At 41.5% G+C, this 20,157-nt stretch overlaps 2 protein-coding genes across 4 annotated transcripts; both read right to left on the bottom strand.

Moving 5' to 3' along the window:
* Positions 1 to 1,348: 1,348 nt before the first annotated feature.
* LOC137123666 (serum response factor-like) lies at positions 1,349 to 8,615 on the bottom strand. 2 transcript variants are annotated; one of them, XM_067497746.1, is made up of 8 exons: positions 7,772 to 8,612; positions 6,790 to 7,059; positions 6,152 to 6,359; positions 5,616 to 5,780; positions 5,088 to 5,195; positions 3,407 to 3,589; positions 2,693 to 2,772; positions 1,349 to 2,605 (listed from the first exon to the last, which is right to left on the bottom strand). In XM_067497746.1, exons 1-8 carry the CDS (start codon positions 8,231 to 8,233, stop codon positions 2,516 to 2,518), a joined length of 1,566 nt encoding a protein of 521 aa, XP_067353847.1. In that variant the 5' UTR covers positions 8,234 to 8,612; the 3' UTR covers positions 1,349 to 2,515. The 2 variants fall into 2 exon arrangements, with proteins under 2 accessions (XP_067353847.1, XP_067353848.1); XM_067497747.1 differs by lacking the exon at positions 5,616 to 5,780 and having other exon boundaries at positions 7,772 to 8,615.
* A 4,567-nt stretch (positions 8,616 to 13,182) lies between these two features.
* LOC137123667 (EGF-containing fibulin-like extracellular matrix protein 1) lies at positions 13,183 to 17,816 on the bottom strand. 2 transcript variants are annotated; one of them, XM_067497748.1, is made up of 9 exons: positions 17,680 to 17,816; positions 17,005 to 17,092; positions 16,555 to 16,600; positions 15,990 to 16,283; positions 15,228 to 15,347; positions 14,986 to 15,105; positions 14,603 to 14,726; positions 13,797 to 13,989; positions 13,183 to 13,488 (listed from the first exon to the last, which is right to left on the bottom strand). In XM_067497748.1, exons 2-9 carry the CDS (start codon positions 17,089 to 17,091, stop codon positions 13,327 to 13,329), a joined length of 1,146 nt encoding a protein of 381 aa, XP_067353849.1. In that variant the 5' UTR covers position 17,092; positions 17,680 to 17,816; the 3' UTR covers positions 13,183 to 13,326. The 2 variants fall into 2 exon arrangements, with proteins under 2 accessions (XP_067353849.1, XP_067353850.1); XM_067497749.1 differs by lacking the exon at positions 17,680 to 17,816 and adding an exon at positions 17,513 to 17,673.
* Between the last annotated feature and the right edge of the window lie 2,341 nt (positions 17,817 to 20,157).

Consider the following 20,157-nt stretch of genomic DNA (forward strand, 5'->3'; position numbering starts at 1 on the left):
AGTGCAAAGGCTTTCTGGAGGTGGACTATTGAAAAAAGCTGTTAGCTGGTTTGATAATTATCTTTCTGATGGAACCCAGTGTGTTGTAAAGGGCTATAATTCAACTCAGAGTGATTAAGGGTGTGCCCCAAGGATCCGTTTTAATTAACAACATTGAACAAAGTGTGTTGAATGCAAAATTTCATTTCTATGCTGACAACAATCCCATATACTGCATAGGACCATCACCAGACCAGGCACTCTCCCAACTACAACAAGCTTTTAACTCTGTTCAGCAAAACGTTTATCATTTAAAACTTGTATTAAATCCTGTTAAGACAAAAGTTATGCTTTTCTCAGACACAAAATCAAAATCAAAATCAAAGAATCTGCCTTCTATTGTCACTTTACAGGGAACACAGAGTAAATATGTTTCTAACTAGAAATACCTTGAAATTTTAATTGATGAACTCTTTCCTTTTCCTTACATATTCAAGTGTTGGTGAAAAGGTTAAAACCCAAACTGGGTTTTTATTGTAGAATTAAGTTTTGTCTTTATTTTAAAGCTAAAAAGAGACTAGTTGTTACCTTGCTACCTTTCTGTCTGTATTAGACTATAGTGATGTTTTGTACCTACATGCACTGCATACTGTTTACCACTGTGCTCTGAGATTTATTACTAATTCAAAAGCTCTTACACATCACTGTCTGCTGAATGAATGAGTTGGTTGGTCCTCCCTGTCTCTGTGCAAATTGGTCACTGGCATATTTTGATTTATGAGGCAATTTTAGGTCTGCTCCTCCAGTATCTTTTATGCTATGTCAAACAGAAGATTTCAGGAGTTCAAAGTGTCAGGTCTCAGGGACTTTTTTTGCTGTCAGCCCAGAGACTAAGAAGCAAACAGAAAAAGGCTTTAAGTTTTTCTGCACCTTGTTCGTGAAATAAGTTGCAATCAAAGCTAAAACTTAAACATATTCAATGAAAACAATTTGTTGAGAGATTGTTAACTGTCTTGGAAGAAAAGTCATCTGGATGTAGATGTTTTACCTACCAAGCATTTACAGTTTTATGAGTTCAGTCAAATTATCAACCGCTGGTATGCTTGCTTTAAAGTTTTTGTACTTAATGGTTGAAATTTTGTTTTATTGTATGTCAAAACTAGTTGATTGTGTTGCTGCCTGTATTGAGCAATCTTGAAAAAGAGATTTTTAATCTCAATGAGGTTTTTCCTGGTAAAATAAATTGTCCATTTCACAGCTTTCATAAAAACAAATACTAAAACACAGGAAGTGTTGTTCAAAACTAATGTCCCCAAAAACTGATCACAGGCCAGTCAGTACTCCAGGTCTGAACATCACTCGGACACTGTTTTCTTTCAAAAAGTCTTTTTATTGATTGTTTCAGAGGAAACAACCTGCATCTAAAAACAATAATTGATGCTTGTACGTGAACAAACAAAAACACAGCTGAGGTCTGACCCCTTTCAGAGGTCAAATGGCAGAGGCTGCGGTCCGGTCAGTTTGTGATGCCGAGAAAAATCAGCCAAACAAGAGAAGCATCTTTGACTTCGTGGTCAAAAAGTCTAAAACATCTGTATAAAATAAAGTCCTCAGGTCTGACGTACTCCTGCAGAATGAAGCTGAACCTGGATCAGATTCTCAGAGTCTCTGTTTTATTCGTTTATTATTGGATACTTGAAGTCTTCAAGTTGCACATTGATTCTCACATGTTTGAGTGTCCTTAAATGGTGCAATAGCCAGATTCATGAACCAGTTAATCAACAGCTGTTTGCTGTCTGTACCTCATGATCAATCCATGTCACAGTTAATGACAGACATAATGAATCTGTTGTATCGACGTGTCTCTAACCCTAACCCTTTATAAAAGGTTCACTCAGGAATCCACCATTTTGAACTTAATGTAAACTTGCTTTAATCTGCATCAGCACAGTAAAAGACAGAAAAACTAGAAAATCTTTGAATCTGATTCTCCCCGTACAGAAACAAACTAAAACTGATGTCATTTATATAGTGACCAAAAGAAACAGGAACGTGAATATAAATGATTGATAGCATTTAAGGTGAACTGTCCCTTTAATATATTTGGCACTTTTTTTAAATCTCAGAGTTAAACTAAAACACAAAAAGATACTGAGAGTAAAAAGAGGGACATTCACAAGACAAATACTGATTAACACACAGGTGAGTGACATAATCACTACACCTGGATGTCAGCCTGATGACATCAGTAGGCATCATGGCCAAAAATTTATATTTTTACTTTATGCTCATGTACTTATTCCCACAGTTTACATTATTTATACTTCTTATTTTCTATTTTGCTTAAATATAAACGTATAATATTGCAGCCTGTTGTTAAAATCCTAAATGTTCCTTACATCACATGACATAAATGTATTAATTTGACTCCATGAGTTCATCTTCCAACATTGTCCATTGTGATTTTTACATGATAATCAAAAATAAACATGTTAACAGGACAACTGACAGAGGAAATGAGAAAGAAAAATGACAGTCAGTCATCTTTTGATTGGTGCACATCCAGACTGACAACCTGCAGCTCCGTCAGGTTGCTGCTGCTGCTGCTCGGCTGACTGATCACCATCTGCACATACACAAAACAGCTGTGTGAGGCAACAGTGTCTGTAGTGTCAGAAGTATTAGTACTGTAGAGTTCTCAGTGTGGTTGTACCGGGTGGATTTGGACAGCAGACACCGGGATCTGACCAGCAACTGGAGGAAGCGAGGCGAGGATGACCTGCGGGACAGCACCTGACACAACAAACACAAGCTTTTCGGTTACCAACAAAAAAGATTAACACAAAACTGGACGCCAACTGTAAAACCGTAATGTCGTGCACTAATAAAGTAACATTGTTAACACAGTGCACTGTCTATAAGAAGAGAAGACCTAAGCACACAGCTGACAACTGAGTGTCGCACTTTTCCTTGTCCAGTAAGCAGCAGGAACACCAATGTTACAAACACCCTGACTCTAGCAGTAGAGTGAGTCACTTCTTTGCTTTAGATAAAGAGGATACTTACTTCAAATCCACACAATTAATAATTGAAGTCTGATTGAGAGATAGTGATCCTGAACAGTTTCCCTATAATGAAGACTACATCCAAGTAACTCAACATTTATTCCAAGTCCAAGAAATACATGATGTCAGAGAAATGCTTTGGACTAATTTATTTGACAGGTTTGAGCACCCTGTTTCAGTGTCCACAGTTGTTGGCATAGGTAAAAACAAGCTTAATTTAGACAACGACTAATGTTATCCATTACTGAGTAACGAGCACTATTAATGACTGGCCGATTATATAACCACTGTATTGACTTGTGGCAATTATTATTATTGCTTTTATAATAATACATTTATATATCAAAAAACTATAGTCGTACCTGGGTCATGTGACTGGGCGTGACCTGTTGGGGGAAAGGTGTTGAGGACTGTGAGGCTGCCATCACCCAGTGAGGGTGCTGATGCCGTGTACATCACTGTGGGACCACCAGGGTACATCATGTGACTCGCTACTGAGGAAGACGAGGAGGAAGAAGAAGAGACAATGGAGGCCGACAGACTTGCTGCAAAAAAGAGAGAGGAAAAACTGATGACTTTCGAATTTAAGACCCACAGGCCTCTTCAGCATAATGTCACATACTACAGCAACTTCACATCGATGGCAACTTCTGACTGCAGCTGTTCTCAGATCAGACGGAAGCTTTAAATATGCTATGGAAGTGTGACTCACATTTTAAAAGTTTTTAAAATACAGATGTTAGTAAGTCAATATGGTTTCATGCCTACTAAGAGAATGACAGATGCAGTATTTGCTTTGAGGAGGCTGATGAAGAAATACAGAGAAGGTCATAGGGAGTTGCATTGTGTCTTCATAGATTTAGAGAAAGCATATGAAATGGTGCCGGGAGAGGAGCTGTGTTATTGTATGAGGAAGTCTGGAGTGGCAGAGAAGTATGTTACTGTGGTGCAGGACATGTATGAGAGCTGTAAGACCGTGGTGAGGTGTGCTGTAGGTGTGACAGAGGAGTTCAAGGTGGAGGTGGGTCTGCATCAAGGATCGGCTCTAAGTCCCTTCTTGTTTGCTCTGGTTAAGGACAGGCTGACTGATAAAGTTAGACAGGAATTTCCATGGACTATGATGTTTGGAGATGATATTGTGATCTGTAGTGACAACACGTGGAGGAAAATCTAGAGAAGCGGAGGGCTGCCCTGGGAAAAAAAGAGGAATGAAGCTTAGCCGCTGTAAGACAGAATGAAGTCACAGGGAGCAGAGGTGAAGAAGGTGCAGCGATGTTGTTCAGCTTAGAGACAGTGGCACTGAAGAAGACACAGGAAGCAGAGCTGGAGGTAGCAGAGCCTAAGATGTTGAGTTTCTCTTTGGGAGTGATGAGGATGGACAGGATCACGAATGAGGACATCAGAGGGACAGCTCATGTTAGATGTTTTGGAGATAAAGTCAGAGAGACCAGATTGAAGTGGTTTGAATATGTTCAGAGAAGAGACTGAATTTATCGTTAGAAGGATGCTGAGGTTGGAGCTGCCAGGCAGGAGGTCTAGAGGAAGACAAAAGAGGAGATTTACGGATGTAGTGAGAGAGGACATGAAGTTAGTTGGTGTGAGAGAAGAGGATGCAGAGGATAAGGTTAGATGCAGGCACATGATTTGCTGTCGTGACCCCTGAAAGGCAAAAGCTGAAAGGAAAAGAAGAAAGAATTTTAGTAAGTCATACAGAGTATGTTGTTCTTGCATTAATAACAGCAACCCCTCACAGAGGATCCTCCCACAAGAAATAAAAAAAAGAAAAAAAGAAAACTGACCTGCAGAACAAAACAAAAACAAAATTTTCAGGCTGTTTGTGTCTGAAATAAAGTATTTTACTACAACAATAAACATACACAACAAAAAAGTAAAAGAAACATCATTACCATTTTCCTGTTGCCTACTGCTTTTGTCCACAACGTGTGATTGTTTTCCCCTAGGCACCCAACCAGTGTCCAAACCCACTTGGCCAATATAGCTGATTCTGAAGCAGGGAATGGAGGAGGTAGGGTTTTTTATTACCTGTGGAGGAAGCAGGGGGGTGGATATCTGAGCTGCTCTGATTAATGGAGGCCTGCTGACTGCTGGGCTGAACGTGGATGGTCTGCAGCTGCTGAGATACTCCACCTCCTGTTGAACACAAAAAAGAAGCTTCTTTTTAAGTTTTAATTTTCAAAGCAGATCTACTTGCTTCTGTCTCCAGGTCTTTATGTGTAAGAAATTTATGTTATTATCTTTTTGGAAGGAGGCAGAGAGGAGGTGGTTGGATCAAGGTTTCCTCAGATAATTGATTCCATCATCAACTAGGAGTTGGGCTAAGTCTGTTGGAAAACTGTTAAGTTTAAATTTAGGTTTTGTTCCAAAGCTTTAAAAAGGTTGAGCATAATAGACACACCTTTGTGAGGTAACTCACTGACATAATGCCCCATCATCCCATAACCCTAACTGGAAACAGGTTTGGACTTCTAATGTAGCTCAAACCGGTCCTCACAGACACAGTCGAACATACACTTTCTCTCAGGCATGCAGGGGGTGTGGCAGCGTGCTGACCTGACAGTGACATGGTTGTGGGGAGGCGGAGCAGCGTGGTTGGCTGTGTGGACGAAGCGTGCAGTGTGGCAGCGGGCCCGGGGGCCACAGACCCTTGGATGGCCAGAGGTTGGCCCTGCAGATGTCTGATGGGGATGGTGTGTGTGCCGGGGGGCAGAGAGGCACCTGTGGACAGGTATAGGGTGAGGGGTGGCAGATACAAGTTAAAAAGTACCAAAGCAGCTAAGAGTTTACACTGCAGGGACTGGTGAATATGGATAACTGCTGCTTGCTTACGCATCACTTCTATCATATCTATACCCCACTACTCTATTTTATCTAAATAATCCAACCATCATCCCAAAAGACTCCCCCTCCTCTCCGATGTGTCTGAACTAATCCGATCATTTATTGATTATTGACTGATGCCCAGTGTGACTGAGCATCAACTGAAGACGACTCCGATAAAGCTGCAGGAAGAGACAGTTAACACATTACAATAATAGACATAAGCGGGTGACAGTGACAGGCGAAAGAAAGCCATGCCTGCCTCCTACCCGGCATCAAGGTGAAGCCTCCAGCAAGAACCACGCCTTCAGGTGTCTTGAGTACAGTTCCATTGGTGGAGGAGGAAGGTGGCTGCCAGGAGGGGGTGCTGGTCTGCACCTGCATGGAGACTGAGGAAGAAGAAGAGGATGAGGAGGAAGGTGTGGGCTGTGTGGAGCCGGGCAGGCTAGATGTGGTGAAAGTTGGTTTGATCAGATCCTGCAGGGAACACAAACAGGAAGGTTCAGAATCCATGTGGAAGCACTTGGAGCCTCATTTGAGAGCCCGAACAACATGAGAAAATAATCAAACCAAGATTTAATATGCCATTTATGTCATTGTTCATTTTCTTCCGTTTTATTTACTGTGGGCAAGTAACTACCTATGTCAGACATACATGGAGATGTTAAGAAAAGTTGTAAAGTATATTGAAGATCATGCATACTAATTTAATTTGTCTTAATTCCAGTTTTTACAAACATGAGTGAATGAGAAGCTGCATCAGAGTTCTTCCTTTCATCACGTTCTTGGGGTGGAATGTGCAGCATTGCAGGTGGAACAGCAGATTACTAAAGGTGAGTTTAACTTAAAGTTAGACAGTCTTGACCTCATTTGTCCTCGATACCTTACCATTTGTTTTCTTTGTTACCTTGGAAACCTCAGAAGAGCCATCAGCCTCGGACACTTGGTAGGTGAGGTCAGTCTCCTCGAAGCCCGTGGCACTCATCCTCTGGTCCGAGGAGGGGTCGGAGCGGGGTGGTGAGTCCGGAGAGTTGAGGCAGGTCTGGATCAGAGCCTTGCCTGTCTCTGAGGTGATCATGGGCTGCAGCTTCCTGGTGGCGAAGGTGTAGACGTGACCCGTCTCACTGGCAACAAGCAGCAGCACCTGGGTCCCCGTCAGCGTGGACAGCTCATATGCCTGTTGGGGGTGGGGGATGCATTTATCAATTTCACATTTCCTTTTGATGCATGTAAAAAGCTCATTAAGCGCCAGTTCAGGCTAAAATGGTGAATCTTTTCCAAATTGCATCCATAATGATTTATTTCAACAAAACACCTTACAAAAGTCCAAACAGATAAAACATCAGTGTTTGGGGCTTTACATCCTCACCCTACCGTTTTATTTATTTAAAAATAATAGTAACACTGTGGTTCTTTTTATTTATTCTACAGATTGTAGACTGTCTCCTAACTAAAGACAATGATTAATATTACTGAGAAGTGAAGGAGGTAAATCCGGTTTATTGTTTCATTAAACTTTGATGTTTTCCACATTAAGCTACAGAAGTTTACCGTTATCAGATGCTTACACCTACACTCTACACACACGAGGAAAAACTTTAGGTTATGTGTCTTACTCAAGAAGTAATGCGGGATAAACCACTGACCATATGACCACCCGCTTCCTCTACTGATCCACCGATGTTAAACCTGAAAATTAACCTTAGTTTCACTTAATCTGTCCTATATATGTTTTTAAAGGTGAGAAAAATAAATATTACATTTTTCAAACTTTCTAGCTTTCGGAGCTGTAAAATGAATAATTTTTACTCTCGAGTTATGTTGAGTACTTAAGGAGCAGGATCCCCTGTGAGCTCTGATACCTATCGGGTGTGTTTCTCCCGACTTACCTTCTTCATGATCCCGGTCTTTCGCTTGCTGAACGTGGTGTAGCGCCTCAGTTTGTTGTCTATGAACTCCATCTTGATCTTTACTCTTCCCCTGGTTTTCTTACCAGGTTTGGCCCCGGGCACACCTGGGCTGACGCTGCTGTAACCTCCGCTCAAGCCTCCGGAGGTAGTCGTTGACTGGTGGCCGAGCTCCCTCTCTCTCCTCTCGCGCTTCACCCCTCTCCTGTCACCGCCTGAGCCCGCGGTGTCCTCGTCATCCCCGGAGTCCGAGTCCTGGTCGGAGCCGCTGTAAACCACCTCGGTGCTGTATTCTCGGTTCTCAAATTGGCCTCCGTCAGTCCCGGAGACGGCGTTCGGTCCCGGTCCGCTCGTGTTCACTGAGAGGCTGCTCAGCCCGGTTCCGTTACCCGCCCGCGCGCCTCCGGTTCTGGTCCCCATTCCGGCGCCGTTCCCCGCCAGCATCCCCCTTCCTGGACCTGGATACTCCCTGCCCTGGCGGGCCAAATCTCCTGTGCTGGCGGTGTAAACACAACCGTCAAGCAGCGCTCAAAGCTCTGGTCCGGGCACTGCTAGCTAAGAGTAACGCTAGCCACACGGCTAACTGAGCTAAACAGCTAGCGGTTACTAGCAACAAGTCCAGCTATCTGTCCATCATGAAACTCTGTAAATCAGGGAGAGCTAAGAGCGAGCCGCCGGATGATACCAAAGGTCAAATCCAAAAATATTGTCTCCATTAAAAATAATGAATCTTATTCAAAAATTGGAGAATAAAGTTAAAAAGAGGAGTTTTTCTACAGTAATCAGTCAGGCCCGGCCCCCGGATCACTCCGCATCACATAAGGAAATGACGAACAGCACTTGGTCATATCCAGCCACTCTAGACTATAGCTCTGCAGACTGTGTAACACTCCCGTTTTACAATGTTATTTATTTTAATAGAATTGTCACATCAACGTGTTCTACATAATTTTGTGTTTTTAAAAGTGTGGAGGTATTGGAGGTAGTGCGCAATGATACTACGTTCTTTGGGATTCTCAGAGGAACTACTTTCCTACATATAAAGAGGCACGTTTCCTTTTATGGCGCAGCCGCTCCTTATTTGGTCAACGACCCGCTCCCTGCAGGACTACACACAGAGAACTACAAACACGTGCAGACCATCTGGATTGTGGATTTGATGGCTGTTCATTTGGCCGTGAACTACAGGGTCAGTGGTTTGATTCCCGTTACCCCCTGGCTACATGCTAAAGTGAACCCTACATTGCCCCTAGTGTCTGCTACTTATTTGTAACGCTTTGCTAAAAAACTTTTGAATGTCATTAAATATATTAATATTTTTTTTTAATTGTATTTGTTGTAAAGATAAAAAACAAAAAAAGATTCTCTTATTATTTTAGTACTTAATAATACTAATGAAATAGGGTTGGTTTTAGAACTAAGTGACTATTCTGATCCATGTGAAGTTAAAAGCTACATTTAGTTTTTAGATTTCTGCCAGGTCTTTGACAGTTAAATATGGTTTTATATTTCATGCCTTAGAGAAATTGGTTTTGGCCCCTATTTTTCACTGCCATCCAAACTACGTATCACAATGTCAATTGCTCAGTTAACCTGAATTCAGGCTTGAAGTAGATTAAACTGTAGTAGAATTAGGCAGGGCTGCCAAATATCCCCATGGGTTTTCTAGCCAGCTCTTTAGACCATATCCTAACCGCTGACAGGAGAAGACACCTGATAAACTAGGACACCTGTTATTAACTTAGAAGAGCAGACGTCCGCTAACTGCAGCATCAGTGTTTTAGGCCCACATTCACTTTAACACTGTGTGTGTTGTTGACCCACTGAAGTTACTCAGGTGTGTGCTCATTACTTGTAAATGGTTTTGGATCAAAGTGTCTGCTAAAGGAGTGATTGTATTAAACAGAAGCAGGAGTCTCACTCCTCTCAGCTCACACATAGTTTTTCATACTGTTTTTTTTTTAAAGTGTTATTCCATGCCAAATTTTCCTCTTACTAAATTATGTACTGCCATGATGTCATAATCATAATCAAAAATCTCAGTATTCATTTACTTTTTTCAAATAATTCATTGAGCCATTAGTTAATAGAGAAACTGACTTAATGAGATAACTGCTACTGTCATATAAATGTCCAGCAGAAAGTACAATATTTAACTTTATGTATTTCAAATATAGTGGAGTAAACAAATGTAAATAAATAAATGTGTAGTTACCTAGAGTATTTAGGCAAATGTACTCAATTACTTTGAAGCACAGTTGGTGCAGAATCAAATGTGAATCTGAAACACAACAATGAGACTGAAAGTTGTATTCACAGCAGCTGTTCTGGTTATTTGTAGATAGACCACAGGAGGGCATCACAGCACAAGCAGACACTGAACCAGCTTGAACTAGAAACATCCAAACAGGCCTGTTTCCACTCTGAACTGGATTCTGTACATAACCTATTACAGTAAAACACGTTTGTACTTCTGTGAAATCCTCTCAGAATACTTAAAGTACTCCTACAGGGTTGAGTTTTGGGGGGGATCTGGTTTCTTCTAAAGAGTTTTCAAAGACGGTAAAGGACCACATGGATCCTGTAAGAACTCCGGTGACCTCTCCTGGGATTCCTGTAAAGCCTCTGTGGGACTTCCAAACCCTTTCAATGTTGCCTGGAGTCTTGTAGAAAGTGTTAATATGCAGAAACAACAACTGCTGTTACTGAATACACACATAGTGTTGTGCTGTTGCCTGGATACAGAGACAGAAACAGGATTCAGCTGTTTGGACTGTTTCTACTCCAACTCAGAAATGTTGTCGCCCTGAGCTGTGTCTTGCAGGCAGACATTGCTACTTCAGGATGAAATGAACTTTGGCACCAGTGTTTTAATATGTGACAAGTTCAGGTCCGAACTTGTTTGATTTTCTCAGATCTGTGGGAACAGGTGTTAGTGGAACTCAGGAATCATATCAGACTGAGAGCAGCTGACACGTCCAAACACGCACAGAACCATGTACACACATTCTTTGTTTTTGCAATGTGGAATGATGCTAATTATCCAGACAGCATTACTAATATCTTGCCACAGGGGATTGTGTGGTCTGCACATTGATGTGACACAGATTTTTACACTGGATGCCTTTCCTGAGCAGCGCTGGGCTGTAACACACTGCAAAATATTCACATTATTCTGATTTTGTCAGAACTAAAAGTGCTAAAAACATTATTGTAATACAACAATTGTTCGCAGGTACTGGTAAGATTGTTTTCACTGCGACAACACAACTTCAAACCTTCAAACAATATAAAGCTCATAGAGATACATTCCAAACAAAGATGTGGATGGCTGTAGCCCTTCAATGGTTAAACAACCAAAACTGGATTTTAACATTAGCAGCAGCTACGACAAACAGCAAAGAAATAGTAAAGCTTGGCGCTGCAAATTTGACGGATGAAATGTTTTCACCTCCATCTCTTAGACCCCCACCCTTTTAAAAAAATAAATAGTTTTGACATCGAGTAATATGTAAATATTTTTCATTTTGAATAGAGTAACAAGTAAAAAAACCTCAGCAACTGGAATTGGACAGTTTGGAGATTCAGTGTTTTACCCATGGAAACTTCAACACATGGCTGGGGGCACTGGGCTATGAACCGCTGACTCTGCACTCAGGATATACACTGATCAGCCACAACATTGTAACCACCAGATAATAAATTTCAAAAGAACCATCTAATTCTGCCTGGGGGCACCATCTGTTTTCTTACAGAGGCTGTGCCCCCCTTAGCCCCTCTTTTGGCCCACTCCTGTAAAAAGAGACTCATGAAAATTTAAAAACAGAAATCCCAGTCAGAGATAATATTATTGATTTCATAAGTAAAAACTAAACAAAAGGGGGACCAGACGAAACAAAATAATTTCTCAATATCTCTAATACATCTGAGTAACTGTAATTAGTTTATAATATAATGTTTTCGACCCATTGCAGACAGGACACTGACCCTAAATGATTTAGTTTGTTTTGAATTTGTTGTAAAACAAATCTCTAGAACAGCCTTCTTCCCCCTACAGAACAAAATGCTAAAATTAGGAGCATCATATCTCAAAGTGATGCCGAAAAACTAGTCCATGCATTTCTTACTTCTAGGTTGGACTACTGTAATTCCATACTTTCAGGATGCCCCAGTAACTCCCTAAAGAGCTTGCAATTAATCCAAAATGATGCAGCAAGAGTGCAAGAGAGGAATTAGCAAGAGAGGTCATAGTTCACCTTCACTAGCTTCTCTCCATTGGCTTCCCATTAAATTTAGAATAGAATTTAAAATTCGGGAAGCAGACACCCTCTCTACTTCTAAGTCTAGGCTTAAAACCTTCCTCTATGATAAAGCTTATACTTAGTTATAGTTATGCTGCTATAGGCTTAACTATACAACTGCTGGGGGACCACACCCCAATGCACTGAGCCCCTTTCCTCCTCTTGTCCCTCTCTCCGTTCCTCTCACCCCACATTTGTCACTACTGTATGACATTAACTTTCTGTGTTTCCTCCCATAGTTGTCTTTCTCCTTCTCTGTCTCCCTCTCTCTGTTCCTTCCTGCAGGTGGAGGTTTCTTCTATTAAAGGGAGTTTTTCCTCTCAACTGTTGTCTAGGGCTTGCTCAAGGGGGAATTGTTGGGTTCTCTCTATACATCTTTATAGTTTTGACTTTATTCTGTAAAGTGCCTTGAGATGACTTTGTTATGAATTGGCCCTATATAAATAAAGTTGAATTGAATTAATGTGAATTAACAGAGGACAAAAAGCATCAAACTGAACCCTTTTCAGCTCCATAGCTGTGAATACTCTCTTCATCAAACCGCATGTGTTGGTTTTCCAGTGTTTGTTCTCCTTCGCTTCCTAAAATCCCAATAAAACATGTCAGACTCTGATGACAGTGAAGATTATGGACCATCTCCAGCTCTGAGTCTGTTTCCTGACTAAACTCATTTTTTTCCGGTAAAGAAGCAGAAAAGTGCAGCTGGCACTAGAGAAGAAGTGAGCTGCTGAATGACGTCTTCATGCCAACATGAGCAGAGACGCCAGAGAACCGAGAAAACAGAGTCAGAGTTTCCTGCTTTTAGTTACACAACAAACAGACTCTGAGTTCTGCAGAGTTCAGGCAGGACTTACACAGATACACAGTCTTAATGTTGTGGCTGATCAATGTGCATCACTTTTGATAGCTAAAGCCCCCCCCATTTCTGCAGAGAAAATGCAGCAGAAGTGGAGAGGAGATGCTGCTACTCTGTGTGTGGGCTGATATGGAAAGTTTACTTATTTCTTTCTCTTGTCTGAATCATTCTTCATGTCATAAACATTAAACCTTAAAGACAAAAACACGTTGGAAATAAGAGTCTGAAACCTGATCTGGATTTTACATCTGTGCTCTGATACAAGTCAGAAGTTTACTTTTTCTACACGTTTAATATCAAAGGCAAACATAACAGTTCCTCTGTCAAATGAAAAGTCCACTAGTTGCTGGAAACAGATCTCAGTGAAGGAGTAAAAGTTTCTAGAAGGTGTATGGACCCACAACAATGGTGAGTCGCAGCAAAGAACTGGAGCGATAACTGAGAGCCGAGTTCTGCGTCACCATCTCCAGGTCCAGGACGTGTTCTCTGGGTCCAATCAGAGGACGGGCCATCACCAGCATGGCACTGACATTACTGGATCTCTGCAACAACAAGAGCAACAACTAGATCATCAAACATCTGAGAATAATTCATTAATGACATAAGATCTGAGACTGGAAGAAAATGTTAAAATCAGAAATAAGATGAGATATAACAAAAATGTGTTTCAATGTCATGAATGAGATGAGATTAAACTACATTCAGTCTATTTGGATTAAACTGACATGAAAATGGGTTAAATGTGATGAGTCAGTTAGAAAAGAGATAAGATTAAACAGAAATAAAAGAAATAGATGAAAACAAGTGTGCTCAGCCCAGAGAATCAGACATTATCAGACATGAGCTGTACCCTGAGGAAGAACTGTCCGTCCTCATTGCCGGCCTTGATCCTGAAGGTGTTGTGCATGTTAGGGAAGACGCTGGTGGCCTGGATCCGGAAAATGTCGGCCGGCACTGAGCGCTCCGAGGTGATGCTCATGTACTTGTAGACGATGGAGGGAGGGAGTCCTCTGCACGTGCTCAGAGACTGGCAGCTGCAGCGGCTGTGATACAGAGACGACAAGTGAACTCACTGCATTGTTCAAGCTATTAGGAACATGGTGACAACCAGCTATAAACCAGAGCTAGATTCTCCAGTGGTGGTAGCACTTGGTTGCTTTGTGGCTGCTATGGTGTTACCTTGGTTTTAGGGAGAGGTTGCTACAATGTACCAGGTTATTCCGGTGGTGTCAGTGAGTGGTTCTTTGAGGTGGCTATGGCTTTCCTGATGGTTAGTAACTAATGCTGGGTTTTCCAGTTTGTTTCTATGGTATTAATACTAATGATAACATGCGGTTGCTATGGTTTTACCTGTGGCTGGATGGCTGTCAACAATGAAAAATTAATATAGTTGCTATGGTGTTCCTAAGAGTTACTAGGTGGTATCAGGTGTTTTCTCAGCTTTTTGGCTGCTATAACGATATTAAAGTAAAGAACTTGACCATCGCCTTTGTAAAAAATTATCTTCAGCTTTACCATGTCGTTAAACAAAAACAAGTGAAACTGAGGCAAATAAACCTGAACCACTTCTACCTGATGACCTGCAATCATCCTCTTCTCTCCTCTGAAACTAAACCATGCCTTAAACCGTCACAATCCTTTGTCTTGGATTCTCACCCCTCGCTGGTCTGTATGTAGGGCACCTGGCAGGGGTTTCTGGGATAGCAGCGGTAACCTCCAAAGTAGTTCCAACACATCTGGTCCTCAGGACAGTTTGATCCAGTTTCACACTCATTGATGTCTGGGACCAGAAAGAGAACAAAGAAGATCACTGCAGGTTCCCTATCAAGTCACATGTACTTTGTATGTAGAAAAGAGTGGTACTTTAGTGATACAGTATTTAAACCTGTAAGCTGAAGTGTGTCTGTGTGTGTGTGTGTGTGTGTGTGTGTGTGTGTGTGTGTGTGTGTGTGTGTGTGTGTGTGTGTGTGTGTGTGTGTGTGTGTGTGTGTGTTTGATGTGATCAGTGTTTCTGTGTGGCAGTGGGGGAAGGCAGGTACCTTGGCACATGCGTGTTCCCTGCAGCTGGTACCCTTCAGGACACATGCAGCTGTAGGAGCCGGGCTGGTTCACACACTGCCACTGACACATGTAGGAAGACAGCTGGCACTCGTCCACATCTGACAGACAGCAGAGACAAATAAAGTTCCTGAGCTGTATCCAGTTCAGTCTGGTTTATGAAACTGAGGGGAACAGGCTCAGCTCTTATCAAATAAATGTGTAAGTGTGTGAATGTAAGGACCGTGACAGTTGAGCTGGTCTGCAGTCAGCTCATAGCCCTGGTCACACTGACAGAGGAAGGACCCTGGCAGGTTGTAGCACTGATGCTGACAGGGGCTGCTGGGAACACACTCGTTCACATCTGGAACAAACACCCAGTTTCTACAGTCAGTCCACATTAAAGTCAATCCACCTCAACAATCAATAATCGGTACAAATCAGTCCACAGCTAAGGTGAATTTATGGTTTCCATTCACACACATTCTACAATCTACAAACCAGAATGGTGACCTCTGACAGCAAGAGAAAGAGTAGGAAGAACAGCAGCAGAAGAAGAAGCAGAGATCCTTTGCTGTATTTGACTGAAAAACAGTCAGCTGAACTATGACAGTGTTCAGGATGTTGAAACTACCATTACAAATCCACAGAGCATGAAACCAGTTTACTGGTCTGTGGTCTGAGCAGATGCAGCATCTTGTTGACATAGGGTGCAGAGAGGAGTTTGGAGGTTACAGGAACACATTGGATAGGACAGAACAACTGTTTAAAATACCAACAAAACCAACATATTGTTTCCAGGTAGGTGAAATACACAACTCTCAGTTAGTGTTCAGTAGTAGCGTTGCTGTAGGAGAAGCTAGATTGTTAGTTTCAGCTGAGTGTGTTTTCTGTAAAAATGGTTAGTTCAATGGAAATTAACCAGAAGTCTAAAAATGCGCCTCAGGTTATGTCTATGTAGCACAAGCGATTAGTAGTTGCCTTGGAGTTGCAGTAGTGAACTCACCTCTGCAGAAGTTGTACTCGTCTCCAGTGAATCCAACTGGACACTGGACAGAGATTGGCCTGCCTTGGTTGCCAGCCTGGTTGCTAGTAATCTGGTAATTGCTGCGGTGATTGGGTCCAGCAGGTAAGGGGATGAGGTGTGGAGGGGGGGCACGAGTTGTGGTGGTGGGTTCCTGGTCTCCGTTACTGATGAAGATCTGGGCATTCTGTGGCAGACAGAAGTATCCTCCGTAGTGGTTGATGCAACTCATCCCTCCTTTACAGGCGTCTGGCAATGTGTCGCACTCGTTGATGTCTGAGAAATGTAGTCTGACAACATTAAACAGGAAACAGAGAAACTACAGAGGAGGAAATATTCTTCCTGCCACTGTTTTCTCTTTTCTTTTTAAAGTATGTTTAGAAGAGGATAATAAACTTAAGAATTAGTTTTGACTGAAAAGACTGAGATTTTGAGACAGTTTAAAACGTTTCTATTGTCGATGTTTTTGATCAAAAACCATTGATCAGTCATTAAAGCTGTTCCGTGTCTGTGGTCTCAGGAATAGAGAACAAAGTAATCTTCTCACCTTTACACTCCTGCTCCTCCAGGCTGAACTCGTAGCCCTCTGTACACTGTCGGACAATATCAGGTTAGTGATCAGATGGTACTGACAGTACCATGCTGTGATAATACTGCAAACACAGAGTTCACCACAACAAATGTAAAGCTTTTCCTAGTAAGCACCCAGAGTCACCATGGCAACCCCCTCATACTCCCTGGCAACACCTGGATGGATCAAGAACTATTTGTCCAGACTCTGACTTTCTGTGTCTGCTCTACTTAATGACTTCTAAAAAACTCCTGTCTCTGTCTTTTGTCTCTGTAGCGTCTCATCAGTGATACAAACCTTGACCTGATGTCTCCTCATTATAGAGTGTTTACACTGCATATCTGGTCCTGACAGTTCAGTTCACTGGTTCACTGTGAGCTACTGGTGAATCTTTCTGTGTTGGTAAGTTGGTGTTTGTGTTCTTACCAAGTACGTGATGGGTTCGTCCCCCTGCTGAGCTGAAACTGTGACCATCAAAACCCAGAGGAGGAGGAAACTATGCAGCATCTTCATTCTGACATACACCAACAAACACTGAGCTGAATGCACTTAGGATCAGATAATCAATAATCAATCAGTTACACGTGCTGTGTTGGACTACTTCATGTAAAGCTAAAATACACAGAAACGTGGTGGGAACGCATGATATGAATTATGGAAATACTTCATCGTTATGTTCTCACTGGTTTTCTCCCAATTTGTCCACAAACACACAGATACCCACAAGTACACAAATTACTTATTAGATTCTACATCATCAGAAGAGTTTCCTTATAATCAGCTACAACATTATTGATCAATAACGCATAATCTCAGGATTTTACTTCTGGCACTTTAACTACATTTGGACGCCACTTTAGTAACTACTCCATTACTTCAGTCCTGCAGTTTTCCGCTCAGCTGTTTGTTCCTGATCAGTTTCTGCACATTTTACCTGCGACAGACTCTGCGTGAAGTCTGAACCGGGATCCACTGTCAGAGCAGGAAACCGGACTCATTGCTGTCCACCAAAGACCTGATTTTCTCTGATCTACAGCCTCGGTCTCACTCAGGTGATCCTGCTCCACAAAAACAACGAGTGACGTCAAAGCAAGGACTTACCTGGACTCTTCGGTGTCGCTGTCTGAGCTCTAGCTGTTTTTGATCCGGAGGAGCCGCGCAGGAGTCTCTGTTATCAGGCAGCCCGCCCGAGCGATGCGGTGCCGCCCCCTGCCGCTCACTGCTGCCTTGGATGGGGGGTGGCGGGCAGCTTCAGGTTCCGGACCCAAGTACAAATACAAGTACAACTTGTACTTGGAATAATTTCTTTACGTATAATCTTATCCTCCCACCGTTCAAACACTGAATTTGTTACTGCTTTTATCAGTTTACAGATGATAAATCAAATACTTGTTATTATTATTATTATTATACCACTGATTCTTCTGTGAAATTTATGCTGTCGAAATGAGTTGAACACAAAGATTTTATGTCATTCTTTCACTGAAATGTAAAAAAACAAATACCAAAACACAGAGATTATTTATCTGCATTGTTCCCACGTGTGAAAACATTTTAAAATAAGTTCATTAAAACAATAACATGAGTTTATATTAGGACTTTCCTCTATACTTAGGGTTACCTGTCATTTCCAGTGTAAATTGGAATTAAAAATGGTCAAACAAAAACAGCCTTTCTTAGAAACCCATCAGTCTATACTTATTTTGAAAAGGGAAAGTTATTCTCTAAGATTTAGCCAAGAATTATAGATTTCTTTAAAAGTTGTACAGACTCCTCACTGCTCCTGAATTAGCTGCATTTAAACTCAGGTCGGCTGGTCTCTTGGGCAGAGTTACCAAGAAAAAACTACTAAGGTTTTAAAATACAGAGGAAAATTATGCATTGGGAAAAGGTGCACAAACTGTGGACTTTAGATGACTGAAATAAAATCTTATGGACTGAAGAGTCAAAGTTTGAGGGCTTTTAATTCAAGCAAAGACCATGTGTCAGACACAGAGCTCATGAAAAGATGATAGATGCCTGCCTAACACCATCAGTGACACATGGAGGTGGAAACATGAGAGTGGGTGATCTGCATCACGCAAAAGATGTCCTCAATCGGCATGAATGGCAGTCCATACTAAAGAGGCATGTTAGTCCCTCTGGGCAATGACCGATTGAGGATAAATTCATATTTTTAAATTCATATGCTGGAATAGTCTCAGTGATGGCTTAAATGGCTTAAAATATCAAATATTTCATGGCACCAGCTTCTTACATACTTTATTAATCTCAAAGGTAAATTTGTTATTATTAATAAATCAGAAAGATAATAATGTATAATGATGCAGTCTGATACATAAACCTTAAATACTTTAAATATATTTTACTGATTTATTTTACTGCAGTTACATTTTCAGTGCAGGAGAAGTAGTAGTAAAAAGTACAAAAAAGTTGCCAAAGTAAAATATCTGAGTACAAACACTTGCACATAGAGCCTGAACCCATGCAAATATCCTAGATAGCAACAGCAAGACGTCTCACTCGGATCCTGATTCAGTAAACACAGTCAGAGTTGTCTGTGCGTGACAGGAGGTCTTACTCTGACCAGGTTGGATGTGAGCAGCAGAGCAAAAGCCTTTTTTAAAAATGCTGCAATTTTCACTCTGTTGAAGGATTTACTAAAGAGCTAAGCACTGACGCGGAGGAAACAAAACAGACGATGGTCAGAATGTACTCCTCAACATGTAGTAAAGTCGTAGTAGTACTACAAGTACCACTACATGTTTTTTCATCGAAGTTTGCGACTCCCTCAGAGGGAGCAGTGAATCTTCCTCCTCCTCCTCAGCTGACGCACTTAGTAATCTGTGGGGTTAGAGGTCAAACCGACAGCAGAGGATTAGTCAGAGACTGACTCTGGATCAGTTATTAACAAACACAGTCCAGCTCATTAAGCAGCTACATCCCAATCAGTAATTCTCTTTTTCCCAACATGAAGAACTTCCAGCTGCAGCTGTTTGAGCCTGAATGAACATCTCAAGCTTCTACCACTCTGTGAATTCAATGGCAAAGTCTAAAAAATAAATATAAGGAGTACTACTACAGAACTTTTCTATCCCAAAGTATTTTACAGTTACTGCAGTGGCTATCTGTCATAAATTGAAACTCCATCTCAAAACAAATATATTTCAAGAGGCTACTGATGGTGGGAACTGTACTGTATGCAGTTGCTCTGGTGAGAAACCACAGGTCTTCCACAATGCCTGCTGGTGCTATACCTGGTCCTTCGTACCTATGAACCTAGGGTTCCCCCTGCACTGCCCAATTAACAAAAATAACCCTAAACAGTCCGAACACCTAAAAGAGAGATATACCAACAAAACAATAAAAAACTAAATAAATCTAAATTAAGCAAAATCTGCAACAATTAAACACAACAAATGCTAAAAATTAGGAAAAACAAAGTCACAAAATAGGCCACACAAGTGCTCCTCATTCAAACACACAAACACACAGGCACACACACAAACCAATGACAGGAGCAGCCATACAAATTACAAAGTGCTGGTTGGACCTGCCTGATCAGTAAATTTCACTGAA

Source organism: Channa argus, chromosome 3 (genome assembly GCF_033026475.1).
Source record: "Channa argus isolate prfri chromosome 3, Channa argus male v1.0, whole genome shotgun sequence".
Taxonomy (NCBI): domain Eukaryota; kingdom Metazoa; phylum Chordata; class Actinopteri; order Anabantiformes; family Channidae; genus Channa; species Channa argus.

Coding starts and splice junctions, on each gene's coding strand:
- LOC137123666 (XM_067497746.1), bottom strand. CDS start 8,233: ATGCTGGCGGGGAACGGCGCCGGAATGGGGACCAGAACCGGAGGCGCG. Junction 7,060..7,771: donor AGACCGGGATCATGAAGAAG/GTAAGTCGGGAG, acceptor CACCCCCAACAG/GCATATGAGCTGTCCACGCT. Junction 2,606..2,692: donor CTGCTGTCCAAATCCACCCG/GTACAACCACAC, acceptor GTGTATGTGCAG/ATGGTGATCAGTCAGCCGAG.
- LOC137123667 (XM_067497748.1), bottom strand. CDS start 17,091: ATGAAGATGCTGCATAGTTTCCTCCTCCTCTGGGTTTTGATGGTCACA. Junction 16,601..17,004: donor ACGAACCCATCACGTACTTG/GTAAGAACACAA, acceptor ATTGTCCGACAG/TGTACAGAGGGCTACGAGTT. Junction 14,727..14,985: donor GGGAACACGCATGTGCCAAG/GTACCTGCCTTC, acceptor TTCTGGTCCCAG/ACATCAATGAGTGTGAAACT.